Source organism: Leucoraja erinacea, chromosome 9, assembly GCF_028641065.1.
Source record: "Leucoraja erinacea ecotype New England chromosome 9, Leri_hhj_1, whole genome shotgun sequence".
Classification (NCBI taxonomy): Eukaryota; Metazoa; Chordata; class Chondrichthyes; order Rajiformes; family Rajidae; genus Leucoraja; species Leucoraja erinaceus.
The window spans coordinates 29,544,248-29,563,827 of record NC_073385.1 but is presented as its reverse complement, the minus strand read 5'-3'; the positions used below and the strand labels follow the sequence as shown (position 1 = coordinate 29,563,827).

General features: G+C 45.6%; 2 protein-coding genes across 5 annotated transcripts in view; one reads left to right on the top strand and one right to left on the bottom strand.

The window, feature by feature from the left end:
• Window positions 1–1,876: 1,876 nt before the first annotated feature.
• LOC129700180 (suppressor of cytokine signaling 4-like) lies at window positions 1,877–9,281 on the bottom strand. 2 transcript variants are annotated; one of them, XM_055640448.1, is made up of 2 exons: window positions 9,049–9,281; window positions 1,877–3,909 (listed from the first exon to the last, which is right to left on the bottom strand). In XM_055640448.1, exon 2 carries the CDS (start codon window positions 3,729–3,731, stop codon window positions 2,382–2,384), a length of 1,350 nt encoding a protein of 449 aa, XP_055496423.1. In that variant the 5' UTR covers window positions 3,732–3,909; window positions 9,049–9,281; the 3' UTR covers window positions 1,877–2,381. The 2 variants fall into 2 exon arrangements, with proteins under 2 accessions (XP_055496423.1, XP_055496424.1); XM_055640449.1 differs by having other exon boundaries at window positions 9,137–9,235.
• A 55-nt stretch (window positions 9,282–9,336) lies between these two features.
• wdhd1 (WD repeat and HMG-box DNA binding protein 1) overlaps window positions 9,337–19,580 on the top strand; it is a 62,140-nt gene continuing 51,896 nt past the window's right edge. For 2 of the 3 annotated variants that reach the window (XM_055640444.1, XM_055640442.1), the window contains exons 1-3: window positions 9,356–9,472; window positions 10,677–10,794; window positions 11,085–11,180. In XM_055640444.1, the coding sequence (XP_055496419.1) occupies window positions 11,104–11,180 (77 nt within the window). In that variant the 5' untranslated portion in view covers window positions 9,356–9,472; window positions 10,677–10,794; window positions 11,085–11,103. Of the gene's footprint in view, window positions 9,473–10,676; window positions 10,795–11,084; window positions 11,181–19,580 lie in introns of all 3 variants that reach the window. The other variant, XM_055640443.1, reaches the window with a different exon arrangement.

The following is a 19,580-nucleotide window of genomic DNA, read 5'->3' as shown; positions in this document are numbered from 1 at the left end:
TTATCTTGTGATTGGTCAAAGTATGGAACCTTGTTCAAATTGTTTATATTACCTGGGGAAATGTTTCTTTACTTTGGTGAACTGTATTCCAACTAGAACCTTCTGTGGAAACAATGTAATAGGGTATTTTGTGATTGGGCTAGGGAACTGTCAATAAATGTATTATATGATCTTTATTTGCGATTGGCTGTAGGGGTTGCCCCCCCCACCCCACATGTATTTCACGCCACGGGTCCGATACAGTATAAAAGAGAGGACACCACATGGATCGAGGTCGATCTTCTGGAGGTGCACTTGGGACTGTTGATCTTCTGGAGGTGTCTATTCGCACAAGGCTGAAGGGCTTGGACGAGTGGAGACAAGGGTCGGATCTGCGGTGTTGGTTAGGTATCGTATAGGAAGTTCGTTTGTGAGTGAGAATAAAGAGTTTAATTGATCCAGTGCTTGACTCAGTGTTTTACTGAACTTGACTAACGGGGTAAACTTTAGGAGCATAATTACACCACAACTAGATTAGGCAACAGCTCTAACCAAGTTAGAGCAAGAAAGGGATGAAGGGTTTGTTTCTAGACTGTACTACAACAATCATCATTTTTAGGAGACATTTCGACAGGCACTTAAATTGACTTGGCATAGACTTAATGCAGGAAAATGCGATCAATGTACATGGGCCAAAATATCAGTATGGGCCTATTTCTGTGCAGGAAAGGTGTTTCCTAGTCTTTTGTTAGACCATTTGGGAAATGTTACATAAAATGAGATACTTGTCAATGTCGGACACAGTAATTAAAAATGACACAAAGTGCTGGAGTAACCTAGCAGGTCAGACAGCATCTCTGGAGAACATGGACAGGTGACTTTTCACGTCAGGACCTTTCTTCAGGCTGATTGTAATGGAGAAGGGCAAGAAAGCTGGAAGAGAAGATGGGCAGGACCAAGCCAGGCAGGTAACAGTTTGATATAGGTGAGGGGCATTTCAATAGGGCGATAGTTGGACAAAGGCCAGAGATAAAAAGACAGGTGTGAGACAAAAGCATTGAAGAATTGTGAAGCTTGAGGAAGGAATGCAAGTGGAAGGGGAGTCCTGGGGCGAGCAGGAAAGAAGGGGGAGGGGTGGGTAGGTTGTAATTACAGTAGATGAGGTTTCAAGGAGGTGCAAGTGAACCTGTCTCACCTGGAAAGATTGCTGGGGTTCCTGAATGGAGATGAGGAACAAGGTACAGGGGATGTGTTACATATTCTGTGGTTTCAGGGGGAAGTATCCAGGAAGGGGGTAGTTTGCGTGCGAAGAGGTATGAGCCCAGAAGTGGGTGGTCTCTGCAGAAGGCAGAAAGGGGTGAGGATGGGAAAATGTGACTTGCGGTGGGGTCGCGTTGGAGGTGATGGAAATGGCAGATGTGGAGGCTGGTGGGGTGAAAGATAGGAACAATTGGAAAATTGTTCTGTCTGGGGAGGGGAAGGGGGATCGAGAACAGAACTACTAAACATAGTGGAGACACGGTTAAGGAATCCATCTATGACAGCAGGGGGAGGGAACCACATTTACTGAAGAACATGGATATCTCGTGGTCCTAAAATAGAAAATCTCATCTTGGGAGCAGACATGGAGAAATTGAGAGAAGGGAAAAGTGTCTTTACAAGAGGCAGGGTGGGAGGAAGTGTAGTCCAGATAACAGTGGGAGCTGGTAGTGCACCTGAACCTTTGTCTCGCCTGGAAGGACTGCTGGAGTACCTGAATGGAGGAGGTTTCAGGGACCGATGTTACATCTCCTGCAGTTGCAGGGGAAAGTACCTGAAGAATGGGTGGTTTGGGTGGGAAGGGATGGATATATTAATATTTAACACGTTGCATTATTCAATACAAAACAAAGCAATATTTATGTTAAGAGATTTTACTCAAAATTAATTTAAAAAGTACATTGCAATAATTAATGTTACATACTTAAAGCTTCAGATAACTTAGAAAATTAGATTAAAGAACATCTTTAAAGTGTATAAAAACAGTGCAAATAAAATTGATACGCATGCTAAATGTTTTCATGACTTTCTAAAAGTACATTTCACTGTGAATGTAAACACTTTCAGTCTGAAAACTGCATTCCAATGACACAAAAATGTTTTGTTGGCAAAAGCACCAAACTGTCATGGTGTCTCAAAGATAAGCGCAAATGATTTGTCCCATCAGACAAGATACATTATGTTTAATTGCACTGTTGAGAAGGAAAAAATAACAAGTACACAAATAAAGATTGAAAGCTAACAGTCTTTAAACAAACTGTGACAAAATAAAGTACTGGAATTTCCTATTTAAGACGAAGATTCAAGGTCTTTTTTTAAATGGTGCAGATGTTCCTGGTGGTCCTTAATCTTTCCTGCAACCTTTATTGGTTTCCTTTCAATCCACTATGCCATTGTTGTGCACTGATCTTAAGAACTTTTATTTTTTGTTTATAGTGATATTCCTTCAGGTAAGCTTTCAGCGATGGTGGTACAGGAAGGGCACCAATGCCATCATAGGTTGTATGGCTGCAAATAACCGCTCTGCAAAGATGCTGAAGTGAAAATGGAAAACTCCTATTTAGTGGGAGTGACAACAGAGGCTCAAAGAACATACAAGAGTTTGGGTCGCTGTAATGTTCTAAGAGGCCTGTTACACTTGATGCATGAAAAACACAGGGATCGTGGGCATCAAAGCTAAAGTTATGATTCCACTGTTCAATTCTAGCATGAAGAGAGCGGCTGTAACGCCTGAAACTGACGGAGAAGAGGTAATCGTCTTGTGCAGAGTCCCTGAGTAAATATGTACCTTCTGGTTTACCTTCTAACAGAGCCTCAGCTCCATATCTATCCATTACTCCCCAGTAACATGGATTATTACTGATCCGAAATAGATCAGGGACTAAGCGATAGATGAAGCCAAACTGAGTCTGGCATTTGTGAAAGGGCGTTAGCCAATTGCATCCATTATTAAAATCCAAATTGATATGTGTCTGATTTTCAGAATCTGTGAAAAGAGCTATCAGCTCCTCATCAGAGTCTGAATCATTTGAAGGAAATGCAATACCATTATCACCTGGCAACTCATTAATTCCAGACTCCACCTCAGAGTTTTCTCTGTGAAAAGCATGAATCTGAGAAATCACTTCAAGGTTGTGAATCTGTGTATCTGATGGATTTGCCTCCAGTTCAATACTCATTCTGCATCCTTCTTCCAGCTCATCTTCACCAAATCGCATTTGAACGGTTGAACCATTGCAAACTCCACAGTTCTGAGTTAATGGAATTGTGTGCCAATTAATCAAGTCCCATTTTTCAGCCAACTCTATTCCAACTGAAAATGGACAACTATCCACGAGATCACGAATGTGAATTTTACGTTTTGAAATCAGAGCTACAGAGTTTTTATGATTATGCACTTTAAGAGGGAAACATTGAGCTACAGCATCTTGTATCTTTTGCTTCAATGATCGGCTGGAAAGTTTGCGAGAACATGAATCTTCAAGATCCAGCTCAGGTCCAGGGGGGCTCCATTTTTCCTCCCGTCTTGGAGCGACCGATAGTATGCCAGCAGCATCCCCAACCTCACCATCTGAAGTTGTTTCTACTTTCGAAGAGCGTGAACGTTTCTTGCCACTCCAAGCATAACCGTCCCTACGATCAACACTTTTCCCTTGGCCGACCTTGGGTTTTACATCCAAGTTGGGAGCTGCTGCCCCTCTTTGCTGTGACATTGCTTTCACTAACTTTTAGATTGTTGAAAATTCAAATGAGTATCAATTCATTCAGGTCCCCAGTATCACATCAAACGAACAGCAAAATATATATTTATGTATTTGGTAGGTCACATTGGAGTTACTTCATTCAATGGCTGCATAGACAACTCCACCGTGCATTTTCAAAAGGTTAAATCTACAAAATAAAAAAAAAAACAAGATTAGTGCATCATTTTTAGCATGTGCAGAGATTTATTTTCAAGAGAGACTGATATGGAAGCTTGAATCACCTGACAGCACATACCCCCTGGCCAGAGATTAGCAAATTCAAATAACATTATTTGGCCGCGAATGTACAAGGCATGATTGGTAAGTTTGCAGATAATACTAAAGTGGGCAAAATGACAGCAGGTTGTTTAAGAAAGAACTGCAGATGATGGAAAATCGAAGGTAGACAAAAATGCTGGAGAGGCAGCATCTATGGAGCGAAGGAAATAGGCAACGTTTCTGGCCGAAACCCTTCTTCAGACAGCAGGGTCTGGATCAATTGGGCTGAAGAATGGTTCATGTTTAATGCAGATAAGTATGAGGTGTAGCATTTTGGGAAGTCAAACCAGGGCAGGACCTTCACAGTGAGTGGCAGGACTCTGGAACGTGTTGTAGAGCAGAGGGATCTAGAAATGCAGGTAAATACTTCCCTTAAATTTGTGTTACAGGGAGATAGGGTGATCAAGGCGTCTTCTGGTACATTGGCCTTCATCAGTCAGGGTATTGAGTACAGAAGACACAAAAAGCTGGAGAGAAGGAAAGGGTGACGTTTCGGATCTAGACCCTTCTTCCGACTGGTTAGGGATAAGGGAAATGAGAGAGATAGACGATGATGTGGAGAGATAAAGAACAATTAACAAAAGATATGCAAAAAAGTATCGATGATAAAGGAAACAGGCCATTGTTAGCTGTTTGTATGGTGAAAATGAGAAGCTAGTGAGACTTGGGTAGGGATAGAGAGAGTTGGAATGCCGGGGCTACCTGAAGTTAGAGAAATCAATATTCATACCACTGGGCTGCAAGCTGCCCAAGCAAAATATGAGATGCTGTTCCTCCAATTTGCATTTAGCCTCACTCTGCCAATGGAGGAGACCTAGGACAGAAAGGTATGTGTAGGAATGGGAAGGAGAATGAAAGTGTCCGGCAACCAGGAGATCAGGTAGGTTCAGGCGGACTGAGCAAAGGTATTACGCAAAACGATCGCCTAGTCTATGTTTGGTCTCGCCAATGTACAAGAGTCCACATCTCGAACAACAGTGATACAGTAGATGAGGTAAACCACTGCCTAACCTGAAAGGACTATCGGGGCAGATAGTCCCGGACAGATCGAGGGAGGAGATAAAGCGACAGGTGCAGCAGGCAGTAAAGAAAGCGAATGGTATGTTAGCTTTCATTGCAAAAGGATTTGAGTATAGGAGCAGGGAGGTTCTACTGCAGTTCTACAGGGTCTTGGTGAGACCACACCTGGAGTATTGCGTACAGTTTTGGTCTCCAAATCTGAGGAAGGACATTATTGCCATAGAGGGAGTGCAGAGAAGGTTCACCAGACTGATTCCTGGGATGTCAGGACTGTCTTATGAAGAAAGACTGGATAGACTTGGTTTATACTCTCTAGAATTTAGGAGATTGAGAGGGGATCTTATAGAAACTTACAAAATTCTTAAGGGGTTGGACAGGCTAGATGCAGGAAGATTGTTCCCGATGTTAGGGAAGTCCAGGACAAGGGGTCACAGCTTAAGGATAAGGGGGAAATCCTTTTAAAACCGAGATGAGAAGAACTTTTTTCACACAGAGAGTGGTGAATCTCTGGAACTCTCTGCCACAGAAGGTAGTTGAGGCCAGTTCATTGGCTATATTTACGAGGGAGTTAGATTAAAGATGAGAGGGGAAAGATTTTATATGAACCCGAGGGGCAATTTTTTTCATATAGAGGATGGCGGTATAGAACAAGCTGCCAGAGGTGGTGGTTGAGGCAGGTAGTACAATAACATTTAAAAGACATTTGGACGTGGGTTTAAAGGTTTAAAGAGATACGAGCCAAACACTGGCAGGTTGGACTAGCACAGATGGTTAGCATGGACAAATTGGGCGAAGGGCCTATTTCCATACTCCATCCTACCCCTCCCAAGCTCCAGAACTCCAAAATGTTTGCGTTCTTTCCTTTGTTTCAAACCTTCAGCTAACCAAGCCATTAGTTTTGAAATTCCTTTCCAATACTGCGCATTCTCCAAGTCACCCCACCAATATTTCGTATATGATGCTAATTTTAGATTTAAGAATCCGGGATATTTTTTTCTACATGAAAACGCCATATTAAAGTTAGTTTCAATTGCCAAGTCCTTAATTAAAACTGATGTTCTTGTTTCACACAAGATTCCTGTAAAAAAGATTTTACCTTGAATGGTTCATCATTATGCTCCACTACAGCATCATCCTGTCTCAGTATTAACAGTCTAAGAGCCTTTACTCAAAATGTCACCCATCTGTTCTCCAGAGATGTTTCCTGACCCATAGAGTTATACCAGGACTTTTTTTTTTTTAAACCAGCAAAGAAATACTTGTGTTTCAGTATCAGCCACTGTTGACTCATAAAAGTTCCACTTCTAAACTTTTATTTATCCATTTACAAGATGAAGGTTTAATTGGCAACCTTCAGTGGTAACTTAATCCTCACAGGAAATGGTAGTGAACAATTTCTTGAACTGCTGAAATAGTTGTGAATAGGAATTAGATCAAATGACGCAAAAGCAACACCAACTGTATTTCTAAGCAACAAACTTTGTGAAATTGTCACAAAACCAATCAAATATCACTTTCGGAGAAGTATAAAAAATGGAGCAGGCTGGAACACTTAAGCTTCGAATTCCTATGAATTTATTGATTTATCACATGTTACTGGTGTTGATCCAAGTGTGCACAAAGCAAATTCCACCTGTGGAAGATTATCGTAAATTAGTATCAATTAGTATGCCAATTTATGTAGACCATTTTGTAGGGACTGCTGTAAGAAAGAACTCCTTACCAGTAAAAATAAAGGAGTTGAAACTATGTCAGGTGAATTAAAATGTCACGCCCCAAGTTACAAAATCTAGTATTTAAGGAAGGAAATACCAATTACAGTTGTTGCTACCAGGCTTCACAGTTCATATGGAGAGTAAACAGACATAACAAGGATGAGCAAATGAGAATGGAGAGGAGGAAAGAGCACAGCTGAACGAATCATCTTTAATAACAGAGGTAAGCGGGCATTAAAACTGGATTTATATGGAATCTTTCATGTCTTTTGGCTCATATGGCAGTTTATAGCTAATGAACTTTTGAATGAATGAATGAGTTTATGAATGAATAAGTTTATTGGCCAAGTATGTTCACATACAAGGAATTTGCCTTGGTGCTCTGCTCGCAAGTGACAACATGACAGACAGTGACAATTAAGAATGAGACAAACATTATTAATAAAACATTATCAATTAAACATGTGAATTAAATAAAATTAAATGAAGCAAAATATAGGAAATATTGTCAATTTTGGAACTACAGGCTGCCACAGAGCACCAAATCATAATAACCCGATACATGGAAAAATAGGTGCAGCACCGCCATTCAATATGATTGTGGCTGATCATCTAAAATCAGTACCCTGTTCCTGCTTTTCCCTCCATATCCCATGATTCAATTAGCCCTAAGAGCTAAATTTAACTCCCTCTTGAAAACATCCAGTGAATTGGCCTCCACTGCCTTCTGTGACAGTATTGATTGAAGGATAAATGTTGCACATAATCCCTCCATTCTTTTTTTCACATTACATCAGCCAGGAACACCAGACAATGTCTTTGTTTTAAGTCATAAAGACAACATCTGCAACAATGCAGAACTCCCTTTAGTACAGCAATGGACTGTCAGTCTAAAGGCGTGTAAAGCTGGAGCAATAGTTGATCTTGCTTTTCACTGTGAGCAAAAGTGACACCAGAGCCCATCTATACTTAAATGCATTACATTGAGATGCTACAAAGACAAGTTACAGTAGTGTTCAGACAATAGAGATCAAATACTGGAGAACCCATGGCTTAATATTGTGAAATGAACCGATCAAGACTGAAATACAACACATGGATAATCGAAGGTAGACATAAATGCTGGAGAAACTCAGCGGGTGAGGCAGCATCTATGGAGCAAAGGAAATAGGCAACGTTTTGGGTCTGAAGCAGGGTTTCGACCCAAAGCGTTGCCTATTTTCTTCGCTCCATAGATGCTGCCTCACCCGCTGAGTTATGGAAAAGGTGTGTTATTTAGAACTGTTCCAAATTTTGATTAGGCCCAAACAATTTAAACCCCAAGCTGTTTTCTGGATTGGGTATTTGATAATTAACCAGGACTGAGAGTATATGGTTTAGAAATTTGAACACTCAGAGGGTTATGAGTTTATGTGATTCTCCACCCCAGAAGACCCCAAGTATATTCAATCTGAGTGTTTATTGACAGATGTATTTAAGAGCATCGAGGCCTAATTGATGCCCCAAATAAATATTCACTCAAAGTTAATCAAACAACGTTTCTGGAGTCACATGTAGGCTATAGCTTCAAACTTATCAAACAAACGAGAAGGAATCTGACAACCATGACCACCAGTTTTCAACAGCTTCTTCCCAACAAACATCAGGCTCTTCAACACTGCACAACACTAATCTTGGCAATTATTATCTTCCATGGTTTTACACTATTACGGTTTACTATTATTAATTTATTGTATTATTATTGCATATTTATCTGTATTATTGGGCTTGTCAAGCTACATAATGAAAGGATTTCTCAGTAGCCGCTGTAATGACAATTAAACACTCTTGACCACTGCTGATAAAACCTTTATAATGTTTAGATTTATTGCACTTGGTGAGGCAATTTAGATAGCTGCTGCAGGGATTCGAGATGAGGAGGAAGGGAATTACAGTGATCTACCGCGGTCGAGACAGCGGTGTGGGATGGGGTTTATCACATTCGGTTCGTTGTTTGAATTTAACTTTCCGACGGTGGATTCACTCAGACACCAGGCCGATGAACACAGGCCCAGACACTCGGCCGGCCGGGCGGCGTTACCCAGCCGATGTCTACACGCACGGACGGGGCCTGCGGCTGGAGGAGAGGCCGACGGTCGCGTCAATGAATGGGGGCGGAGAAGGAGAACAGGCTCCGACGGTCAGGGAGCGGGGCCGAGGCCGGGGACCGGGACCAACAGCCGGGTGGGCCGCGAGCAGCGGCGCCAACCACGTTCACGGGGACACGGACTTACGGTGTGGTGTGTGCGCGCGCGCCGGCGCCTCCTCCTCCCGCTTGCTCCAACGGCCGGGCCGGTCCGGTCCGCGAGGACAGGGACTTACGGTGTGTAAGTGTATGTGCACGTGCCGGCCGGCCTGCCTTCCTCTTCCTCTTCCTTTCCCTCTTCTCTTCTCTTCCCTTTCCTTCCTTCCTTCCGCCCGCCCAGACAGCCGGGCCGCCGGGCCAGTGGCGCCTCCCTTTTATCAACTCGCACTCACGCAGCCGGAACCACGTGGGCCGTGCGCCATCGGATGTGACGTCGGGAGCAAGGAGGCCGTTGGCTGGCACCGAGGGGCGGGATCACGAAGATGAAAAATTCGCCGATCGGGTTCAACGGTTTTGAGGATTGACTTTAAAAGCGAAGAATAGAACAACAACAACAACAAAAAACCACACAGGTAAATTGCGCTCAGGTTGAAGGGACGATCTCAAGAGATGTTTAACCCGCGCCGCGCGTTGACGTTGACGTGAGGCGGTTGGCGGGAAACATAAACCTGCTGCCGAGTTACCGGTGGCGGCCGGCGCCGCGCGTCCGGCATGTGTGGTGGGAAGAGGAAGGGTAAGGGTCCAAAATGCATCCGCCAAAAAGGATAAAGATAGCACGGGCTTGTCAGACTTTCTCCCATAACTTAATGCTGTGCATTAAATAACTTCAGCCCTGTTTTTGTAGCTGCTGGTGCTCCACAAAATAGCTTGCAACCCGACCATATGACCAATGAATTCTCCAGTTTACAAGTAATATCCCACTACCCTGTTAGTGCACAATTCCCTCCTCGACACCCCCTCCTCGACACACCCTCCCCATCTAGACCCCCACCTCCTCCTCCACCACACCCCTTCCTCAACACCCCTTCCCCTCCTTCACACCCCCTTCCCCTTCTCTGTACACATACCTTCTATCCCTGAGTCCTATATTTCCCCTTTATTCCCCTGTTCCCTTCGGTCCATATCCCTCCCTTTGGCTTTACTTATCCTTCCTCGCCACTCTTTTGTCTCCTTTTTCACCTCTGGCATTTGTCACTTACTCTCTCTCCCAATTTGCCAATCAACTGTTAAAGTGCATCAACATATTTCTTGGGTCTCTGAGTAAATTCATGACCATGAGGATTCTCTTGAACTTCTACAAAGGTGCTTAGAACGTTTTCTGGGATGCATCACAGCCTGATAAGGCAACTGCTCTGTTCTCAACTATTTGATCCTACAGAAGGTATTGAACCCGTCTCGTCACTTTCTTCCATCCAGTCGATTTCCATGGTGCATTGCACCAGGAAGGCTGGAAGTATAATTGATGCCTGCCACCCTGGCAGGAGCTTGAAAACCCAGACATAAGCATAGCCTGTTCCCCACTGTGATCAGACCCCTGAAACAATTGCCTCTTTCATATCCTCTTCCTGGAGGTGCTGACATGTAGTCTTACTTTTAACTTGCCTTATTCTGTCATTCAGGTATTGTATCTTAATTTTCTTTGGCATTACTTTGGATTGCACTACAATCTTCTGCTGTTTCCTGTTTACTCTGAGCTTCATTTGAACAAAGACTTTTTTTGCAATCTGATGGATATGACAAATAGATAACTAATCCCATGATTTTTCTCATGTTTAGCATTCTTCAGACCAGTTCAAATGCGTGGCCCTTATTGTTTGCAATGTAATTAGTTACTCTGGAATAAAAACTGCGATCTCAGGAATAATTCAGTTTGTTTTGAAGAAATTACATGCAGGTAAATACATTTGAATTTAATTAATTTTCTTCAATAAATTGGTGAAGTTCCTTTGGATTAAGTGTATTGGCATTCTCTCCAACAATCCACCAAACTCCTCTCAAAACATTCATTTCTCAATATATGATAATATAAAAAAAAGGACATTGGTAACAAATATGAAATAGAAAGATGTTTTGATTATAGAATTTAATGACAAAATCTATCATTGCTTTCTCAATGAATACTGTTTTCCTTAATTTCATGACAAAATCTATCATTGCTTTCTCAATGAATACTGTTTTCCTTAGATTAGGACAGCATCTGAAAATGCCAGCTGAGAGGAAGCCGATGCGATATGCACACCCGGAGGGGTATACAGGTGTATGTTTTGATGAAACAGGAAGGTAAGGTACCATAAATGAACCTGGCTTAAATGAATTTAAATTCAGTGTGGTCTGTTTTAAACTTTCTAACTATCTGTCAAGATTTATATAATAACAATAATAATATATTTTATTGTCATTGCACATAAGTGCAACGAGATTTGGTATGCAGCTTCCATCCGATGTCATAACTTAAATAACTAATAAAATTTAGATTTAGATATCCCCGAGAACATGGTTTGTAAAAAGAACATTACAACAGTAAATAGTCAAAACAGTTCAAACAGACTAAAGTGCAGATGTGACTGTGCGACTTGACCATCCGAGGGAGACAGTCCGTGGGGGTGGGGGGTACTCAGCAGGGCCAGTTCAGAGCCGCTATAGCTCTGGGAATGAAGCTGTTTCTGAGTCTGGAGGTGCGGGCGTAGAAGGCCTTGTAACGTCTGCCAGAGGGAAGTGGTTCGAACAGTCCATTACAAGGGTGTGAGGAGTCTTTATGGATGCTGACGGCCTTCCTGAGGCACCGTGTGTGGTAGATGCCCTCCAAGGCTGGTAGCGGTGTCCCAATAATCTTCTGCGCTCTGTGGACGACGCGCTGAAGAGCTCTCCTCTCCGCCTCCGTGCAGTTGAGATACCACACAGAGATGCCATACGTTAATATGCTCTCAGTGGTGCAGCGGTAGAAGGTTGTCAGCAGCTGTTGGGGCAGACCAGACAGACCAGTCTTTTTTAATGTTCTCAGGAAGAACAGTCGTTGCTGTGCCTTCTTGACCAGCGCAGCGGTGTTGGTGGACCATGTGAGGTCCTCTGAGATGTGAGTGCCCAGAAACTTAAAGCTGGACACTCTCTCTCCACACTGTCCCCGTAGATGGAGATTGGGGCGTATTCTCCATTATATGACCTCCTAAAGTCAATAATCAGCTCCTTGGTCTTGGAGGTGTTTAGTGACAAGTTGTTATGTGAGCACCAGTCCGCCAGGTTCTGTACCCCTGCTCTATATTTTGTTTCATCACCGTTGGTGATCAGCCCGATCACCGTTGTGCCGTCTGCAAACTTGACGATGGTGTTGGTGTCGAATGCAGGAACACAGTCGTGTGTGAAGAGGGAGTAGAGCATGGGGCTCAGTACACAGCCCTGTGGTGTGCCGGTGCTCAGGGTGATAGTGGAGGACAGGTGCGGGCCCAGTCTCACTGCCTGCGGTTGCTCCGTTAGAAAATTCAGGATCCAATCGCATATCGGCGAGCTGAGGCCTAGCTGGTGGAGTTTGGTGGTGAGCTTGGTGGGGATGACCGTATTGAAGGCAGAGCTATAGTCTATGAAGAGCATCCTCATGTACGTGCCCTGTCTTTCCAGTGTGAAGAACCAGAGAGATGGCATCCTCTGTGGATCTATTTGCCCTGTATGCAAATTGATGAGAGTCCAGTGAGGCAGGGATGCTGGATTTGATGTGGGAGAGGACCAGCCTTTCAAAGCACTTCATAGGTATTGGAGTTAGGGCAACCGGGCGGTAGTCATTCAGGTTGGTGACTTTAGACTTTTTCGGCACCGCAACTGTGGTAGCTGTTTTCAGGCACTTGTGGACCGTTGCCAGAGATAGAGACAGGTTAAAGATCCACGTGAATACCTCCGCCAGCTGTACAGCACAGTCCTTTAGTACTTTAGTATATGATTGGTGGCACTCACATCTGTGGTGGTGAAATGCTTTGATATGTTGGTTATGGCATGTATCAACCTCTGCCTTAGTCAGTATCTGGATCCACCATCACAACACATCAATGGAATGCGATCTCTTTGACTCTCCATTCTGCGTTGGACCATGAGGACGATAAATCCCTGATGTTGGGGGAGTCCAGAACCAAGGGCCACAGTATAAGAATAAGGGGTAAGCCATTTAGAATGGAGATTAGGAAACACTTTTTCACACAGAAAGTTGTGAGTCTGTGGAATTCTCTGCCTCAGAGGGCGGTTGAGGCCGGTTCTCTGAATACTTTCAATAGAGTGCTGGGTAGGGCTTCATTGCGAAGTGGCGGCGCCTAACGGCAGCGGCTCGACAGCAGTCCGACTCTTTTTTGAAATTTTTGTCCTGTTACATGTATGTTTTTGGTTCTAATTTTTATTATTTTTTAGCTGTGTATATGTGGGGGAGGTGGGGGAAACCGTTTAACCTCTTCCCTGTACGGGGACCCGACTTTTTCCCTGTTGGGTCTCCGGTGTCGTTGGGCCTAACATCGAGGTGCCGGCGCCGGCCTCCAACCGGAACCAACCTGAGGGCTCCAGTCGCGGAGCCTGCGGACTCACCATTGCGGAGCTGGCTGACTTCGGACTTTGGAGCGCGGCTGCAACCCGACTTCGGAGGCTCCGGCCGCAGGCCCGGTGGACAGGAACATCGGGACCTCGCAGGTCCCCGGTGGGAGACCGCTTTTTGGAGCTCCCGCAACGGCAACTTCTCCCGCCGGAATCGCGGGGTTTAAATGACTCGGAGCGGGGCCTAACATCGCCCGGCGCGGCTTAAACGGCCGCAGGACTTGCCATCGCCCGCCGGGGGCTTTAACATCATGAGCCCCAGTCGCCTCGAAGCTGCAGCCGGATCGCGGGAGAAGAACAAAGGGAAGAGATAAGACTTTTGCCTTCCATCACAGTGAGGAGGTGTTGAAGATTCACTGTGATGGATGTTTGTGTAAATTTTGTTAAGTGTGTGTCTTGGTTTTTTTTGTAATGTCATGACTAGGAATGAAATTTCGTTCAAACCGTGTCTGTTTGAATGACAATAAAAGACATTCTATTCTATTTTAAAGATAGCGGAAACAGGGGATATGGGGAGAAGGCAGGAACGAGGTACTGATTGTGGATGATCAGCTATTGAATGGCGGTGCAGGCTCGAAGGGCCGAATGGCGTACTCCTGCACCTATTTGTCTAAACACATACTCGGACACATCCTACTAGCCAACGTACAGTCACTAGAAAACAAAGTGGAGGACTTAAGGTCAAGGCTGCTTTACCAAAAGGAGCTGAGGGAATGCTCTGCGTTCTGTTTCACAGAGACATGGTTCACCCCGAGCTCCCCAAACTCAGTAGTCCAGCCTGAAGGTTTCTCCATCCACCGTATGGACCGTACGCAGCCATCTGGGAAAGCGAGAGGGGCGTCTGCCTCATCGTCAACTCTTCATGGTGCTCCGATGTGGCAGTCCTATCATACTCCTGCTCTCCACACCTGGCGGCGAAGTGCGCCCCTTCCACCTACCGAGGGAATTCACCTGCATCATCGTGACCGCGGTCTACATCCCACCCCAGGCAGACGTCCTACTGGCACTGGAGGTGCTGCATGCCGTGGTCAACAAGCACCAGACAGCTTACCTGGAGGCGTTTACCACTATAGCCGGGGACTACAGAGCTAACCTGAAGAAATTGCTCCCTAACTTCCACCAACATATCTCCTGTAGCACCAGAGGATCAAACACCTTGACCACTGCTACACGACCATCAAAGACGCCTATCGCTCTATCCGTTGCCCACACTTCGGAAAATCCGACCATACTGCTTCTTCCTGCATACAGGTAGCAACTGAAGAAAGCGCCCCCAGAGGTGAGGACTGTACAGAGCTGGTCGGGGGAGGCAGAGGAACAACTCTGTACAGGTTCCCACTTGCTTTAAGAGGGCATCAATAATACCGGTGCCCAAGAAGAGTAAGGTGACGTTCCTAAATGACAATCGACCAGTGGCACTAACGTCTGTGATGATGAAGGGCTTAGGGAGGTTGGTTATGGTGCACATCAACTCCTACCTCAACAAGAACCTCAACCAACTACAGTTCGCATACCGCCACAACAGGTCAACGGAGGATGCAATTTCACTGACTGCTTGGAGTCTGTGGACTGGACAATGTTCAGGGACTCGGCAATGGACCTGAATGAATACGCCACAGTCGTCACAGACTTCATAAGAAAATGTGTGGAGGACTGCATTCCAACAAAAACCTTCCGAGTGTTTCCTAACCAGCAGCCTTGGATGAACCATGAGATCCGCATTCTTCTGAAGACCAGATCCCGGGCATTCAGATCTGGCGATGTAGAGGTCTATAAGAAGTCCAGATACGACCTTGGTAAGGCCATCAAAAAGGCCAAAAGGGACCTGCTCTAAGCTGGAGGATGAGACGGATGTTCGGCAACAGTGGCAGGGCTTGAATGACATCACCTCCTACCAGGCGAAATCAGGAGGTAGCTTAAACGACAGCGAAGTATCACTGCCTGACGAGATCAATGCGTTCTACGCACGGTTCAATAGGGAGAACACTGATGTGCCTTCCCAAGCCCCTATTCGCCCTGACGGTGTCACAGTCACAGAGGCCAACGTCAGAAGATCCTGCAGGGGTGTGAATCCACGGAAAGCGCCTGGACCTGATGGTATACCCGGTCAAGTTCTCAAGATCTGTGCAGACCAACTGGTGGGAGTTTTTGCAGACATTTTCAACCTCTCACTTCTGAGGTTCCCACTTGCTTTAAGAGGGCATCAATAATACCGGTGCCCAAGAAGAGTAAGGTGACGTTCCTAAATGACAATCGACCAGTGGCACTAACGTCTGTGATGATGAAGGGCTTAGGGAGGTTGGTTATGGTGCACATCAACTCCTACCTCAACAAGAACCTCAACCAACTACAGTTCGCATACCGCCACAATAGGTCAACGGAGGATGCAATTTCACTGGCTCTCCGCCTGCATTGGACCACTTGGACAATAAAAACACCTATGCCAGGCTGTTGTTTATAGTCTACAGCTCAGCATTTAATACCATCATTCCTTCCAAGTTGGTTACCACTCTCGCGGAACTGGGTCTCTGCGCATCCCTCTACAATTGGATCCTCGACTTCCTCATCCACAGACCACAGTCTGTTCGAATTGGAGGAACCACTTCATCCTCAGTAACAATTAGTACAGGAGCACCTCAAGGCTGCGAGCTCAGCCCCCTGCTTTACGCACTCTATACCCATGATGGTATAGCCGGACATAATGCCAACTCCATCATCAAGTTCGCCGACGACACCATTGTGGTTGGACGAATCACAGGTGGGGACGAGTCAGAGTATAGAAGTAAGATCGACCAACTGACCAAATGGTGCCAGCACCTGTCCCTCAACATCAGTAAGACCAAGGAACTGATTGTGGACTTTGGTAGGGGAAGGATGAGGACCCACAATCCTGTTTATATTAACGGGACGATGGTGGAAAGGGTCAATAACTTCAAATTCCTTAGCGCGCATATATCAGAAGATCTTTCCTGGACCCAGCACACCGATGCAATTGTAAAGAAGGCACATCAGCGACTCTACTTCCTGAGAAGATTCCGGAGATTTGGCATGTAAGAAGAGGATTCTCCCGAACTTCTACAGGTGCACGGTATAGATCATTCTGACTGGTTGCATTGTGGCCTGGTTCGGCAACTTGAACATCCAGGAGCGAAAAATACTACAAAAAGTTGTGACCTCTGCCCAGTCCATCACCGGCTTTGACCTCCCCACCGTCGATGGGATCTATCGTCACTGGCTCAAAAAGGCAGCCAAAATCATCAAGGACCCACACCATCCTGGCCACACACTCATCTCACCATTGCCATCATGAAGAAGGTACAGGAGCCTGAAAACTGTGACGTCCAGGTTCAGGAGCAGCTTCTTCCCCGCAGCCATCAGGCTATTAAACACAACATCGAATATGGTGGGTTGGTGGGGGCGCTGTGAGCCGGCTGCCCTGCCAGCAGCGTGTCAGTTTATTCTACTTTTTTGGTTTTTTAGTATGTCTCAATGTGTGTTTTTAATGTTTCTCGGTGTGTCTTGTGTGGGGGGGTAAGGGGGAAACTGCTTCAGTCACCTCCTCCACGGAGATGCAACTTTTTCCATGTCACCTCCCTCGCGGCCTAACACAAAGGATCAGTGCGGTCGTTCCCGGTGACGTGCCCGGGGCTTCAGCAGCGGGCGCAGCGTAGACTCTTTTGTCGTGGAGCGGGCGAGCCCTCGCCGGAAGGGAGCGCTCCGTTCGCTGGCCCACGGCAGCCTGAAGCCGCGGTCTGCGGAGCTCCAGCTGGCGCTCCGTCCAGAGCCTGGCATACCTCGTTGGGGACCCCGGAGGAGAAGAGCTCCGACCGCCGACCCGCGGCCTACATCATCTAGAAGACGCGGACTGCGGTGCTTCCAGCTGGTGCAGCGTCCGGACCCTGGGATCCCCGTTCTGTACAATGTTTACATATTCACATATTCAGTTGTGCTGCAGCAAGTAAGAATTTCATTGTCCTGTCTGGGATGTATGACAATAAAACACTCTTGACTGTAGTCTTTATTTACTGCAGCTTGATGTTCAACATCATCATTCCCTCAAAATGTATCATCGAACTCGGAGAACTGGGTCTCTTCTCATCCCTCTGCAATCAGATTCTCGACTTCCTCTTTGCCAGACCCCCAAACAATACAAAATGGTAACAACACTTTACAGGACTTGAACTGTCCTCCCTATGTGATTGTTAACAGTAGAAAGTAGATTGACAGCCAGCCAAACTCGATTCAATAATCAGACGCGAGTCAGGAAGTTAACATCTCTGCTCTTAAGTTTAATGATTTTCCAGTGCTGTCATTCTTAATATTGAAAAACGAGTGAAAGCCATTGCTTTCTTAAGTGTAGCAAGCTAGGATTGGGATGGATTGCTTCTGCTGCTGAACATGACAGAAAAAACAAAGACAGGAGACTACTTCCTGTGCAACTGACCTTTCCCAATAAAAGTCCAATAGATGGCGCTATTGCGCATAAGTTCCAGCAGAGGACAGAATAGTACTCAATAGATAACTAATAAATAAATAAATAAATACATCAAACCATATTCGTGCAAAATAAAACAAAAGCCCAAAGTTCCTAGTGCAACAGAGACTGTTCAAAGTTCAGTTGATGCTTGGAGCATTCAATAGCTGAAGGTTGTTACAAAGAACCTGTTCCTGAGCCTGAAGGTCATGGTTTTCAGACTCTATACTACCTAACCCATGGCAGAAGTGAAATAATGCGTGGTGATGGTGATGTGGATCCTGGATGATCTTCTTCTTTTTCTTAAGCCCTTTGCTCCTCTAGGTAGCATAAGCCATTAACAAATGTCCTCCACCTCACTCGGTTGTTGGCAGTTCTTTCGAGATCTCCCAGTTGAGCCCACTCTCAGACATTTCTGTCTGGACACCTCTTCTCCAGCTGTTCCTGGGGCGACCTCTTTTCCTTTTTCCTTGGGGCTTCCATTTCACGGCTTGCCGGATGATGTTTGTGGCAAGTTTCCTGAGGGTGTGTCTAATCCAACTACATTTTCTCCTTCGAATTTGTAAGTCAATGGGCTCCTGGCTTGTTCTTTTCCACAGGTCCACATTGCTTACTTTGGTTCTACACCAGATGTTAGGTATTCTCCTAAGGCGGGTGTTAATGAATGTTTGCAGCCTGTTTGTAGTGTAGATAACAGGTACAGGAGTAGGCCATTCGGCCCTTCGAGCCGTTCAATGTGATCATGGCTGATCATCCACAATCAGTACCCCGTTCCTGCCTTCTCCCCTTATCCCTTGACACCGCTATCTTTAAGAGCTCTATCTAACTATCTTGAAAGCATACAGAGAACTGGCCTCCACCGCCCTCTGAGGCAGAGAATTCCTCGGACCCAACTCTCTGTGTGAAAAAGTATTTCCTCATCTCTGTTCTAAATGGCTTACCCCATATTCTTAAACTGTGGCCCCTGGTTCTGGATTCCCCCAACATCGGGAACATGTTTCCTGTCTCTAGCGTATCCAAACCCTTAATCTTCTATACTACATAACTAAATCTCTGATCTTGTGCTCTTCCGGTTTGCGTGGTTTTTCTATTTGCGCAAAAAACGGTACACGATAACGCTACGATTTTTCGCCACCTTACTCACCATTCTCCTGTGCTGCAAGTGGAACAAGTTTTGTTCCGATCTGTGGTATATTTTAAACGTGTTATTAAGGTTTAAAAATCTTAAAAAACGCGCAAGTGCAAATTGGTGTCTTCTGTCAGCCTGCGTCACGCAGACTGGTCTCCTCTCCGGTCAGTCAACACCACATCCAAGATGGCGAGGCCCCTTCCTGCACCGCGGCCTCTCCCGCCTCACTCACAAACTTCACTCTCCCCTCCTCACAGTAACTTATCTACCGTCTCCCCCACCACCGGCGGCGGCTGTGGGGGAGGGGGTTCAGTGGAGGCCCTGATCCCGTCTCTCTCTCCCTCATTCACCGCTCTCCCCCTCCCGCCCTCTGCGGCGATGGTGGTCCGTCTACCTTCCCCCCCCCCCCCCCGGGTGAATGGCTGCATCCGTCCTTCTCCTCCGCCGCCGTTGCGTTAACTCACCCTCACGGCCCTCTTGGAGGAGATCTTCTCCACCAGCTCATCGAAACTCG